General features: G+C 35.5%; 1 protein-coding gene across 1 annotated transcript in view; it reads right to left on the bottom strand.

Annotated features, from left to right (window-relative positions):
• Positions 1-1,375, bottom strand: part of LOC106871369 (N-lysine methyltransferase SETD6) — a 10,577-nt gene that overhangs the window by 7,590 nt on the left and 1,612 nt on the right. Inside the window, exons 2-3 of the mRNA XM_014917778.1 lie at positions 799-949; positions 193-321 (exon numbers count right to left, since the gene is read on the bottom strand). Coding sequence (XP_014773264.1) covers positions 193-321; positions 799-949 — 280 coding nt within the window. The remainder of the gene's footprint in view (positions 1-192; positions 322-798; positions 950-1,375) is intronic.

A 1,375-nucleotide genomic window follows, 5' to 3' on the forward strand; every position in this document is an offset into this window, starting at 1 on the left:
GGGGGTATGTTTGTACGTGTGTTGTGTACATGTGTAGGTTTGCACTGATCTAAAAAAACGCCCAGTGTTATTGCTTATATTGTTTCTCTATAAATCTCAAAGCTAAGAGTTTTAAGCATAAACAAAGTGGTGCTCCAGTATGGCCACAGTGCAATGACTGAAATTAGTAGAAGAACCAAAAGGATAACCTACGCGAAAACATCCGGGTGTTTCTTCACAAAAGGCAAAATGACATTGTTGAAATCGGAATTGATTGATTCCAAGTCTGACTCCACCAATTTTTTGATGTCTGTTCCTTGTAGTAATTCTGTCCGATTGGTCCTTGAGAAGAGAAATCAATAACAGATTAAGAAATATTGAAAAATGTGCAGAAAAAATATTAAAAGTTTTAAAGAACAACAAAAAAATACATGGATTTCAATAAAATACAAAGAACAACTTGTTTTGGTAAATGCTATTTTCAAAAACTCTGAGAATGTATAAAATTGGTTATTTTACTGAAGTTAAACCAAGGCTAACATGAGTACCGCCTGACTGGCCCTCATGCCAGTGGCATGTAAAAGCACCCACTACACTATCGGAGTGGTTGGCGTTAGGAAGGGCATCAAGCTGTAGAAACATTACCAAATCAGATTGGAGCCTGGTGCAGCCTTCTGGTTCGCCAGTCCTCAGTCAAACCGTCCAACTCATGCCAGCATGGAAAGTGGACGTTAAACGATGATGATGATGATGATGATATTTATTTTTTTATCCCCTGAAATTAACCATTGTAGAGTTGCTATGTTTTTGTCTACTTACTCTGACCAAAAGAGTGGCAGTTCTAAATGCTTGAAGTCAGGAACAAGATTAAAGTAAGGCCTCCACTTTGAGTTCGGGTTGTTATACTCGTGTAAAATGCTGAGTAAGAGTGTGATCCAACCCTTGTCACTTTTGGTATCTGACAAATCAACTGGAGAAGATAAAAACAAAAAAACAGTGAATGAAAGCCACAACACTGCAAAACAACAGTTACAGAGAAAGTCAACATTAGGTCAGGGTAATGTCCGAGAAAGCTTGACCAGGTGAGGATGAGGCAGGGTAGGCTTGCTGATGAGATCAAATCTTACTACTACTACTACTACTGCTACTGTCGCAGCATGGGACCCTGAAGATTGCTAAAATGCAAGAAAGTATACTAGTCCCTTAATACTCAATACTTAATATTTCATTTATTCAATAAGACAATCAATACTTCATTTCATTTTACTATTTATACTATATATATTATATATTCTATATCCTACATTAATATTATAAGAATAAAAATGAAACACAAAAAACAGACAGATTTGGAATTCCTTTGAATAATATATATATATATATATATATATATATA

This window comes from Octopus bimaculoides, chromosome 25 (genome assembly GCF_001194135.2).
Source record: "Octopus bimaculoides isolate UCB-OBI-ISO-001 chromosome 25, ASM119413v2, whole genome shotgun sequence".
Classification (NCBI taxonomy): Eukaryota; Metazoa; Mollusca; class Cephalopoda; order Octopoda; family Octopodidae; genus Octopus; species Octopus bimaculoides.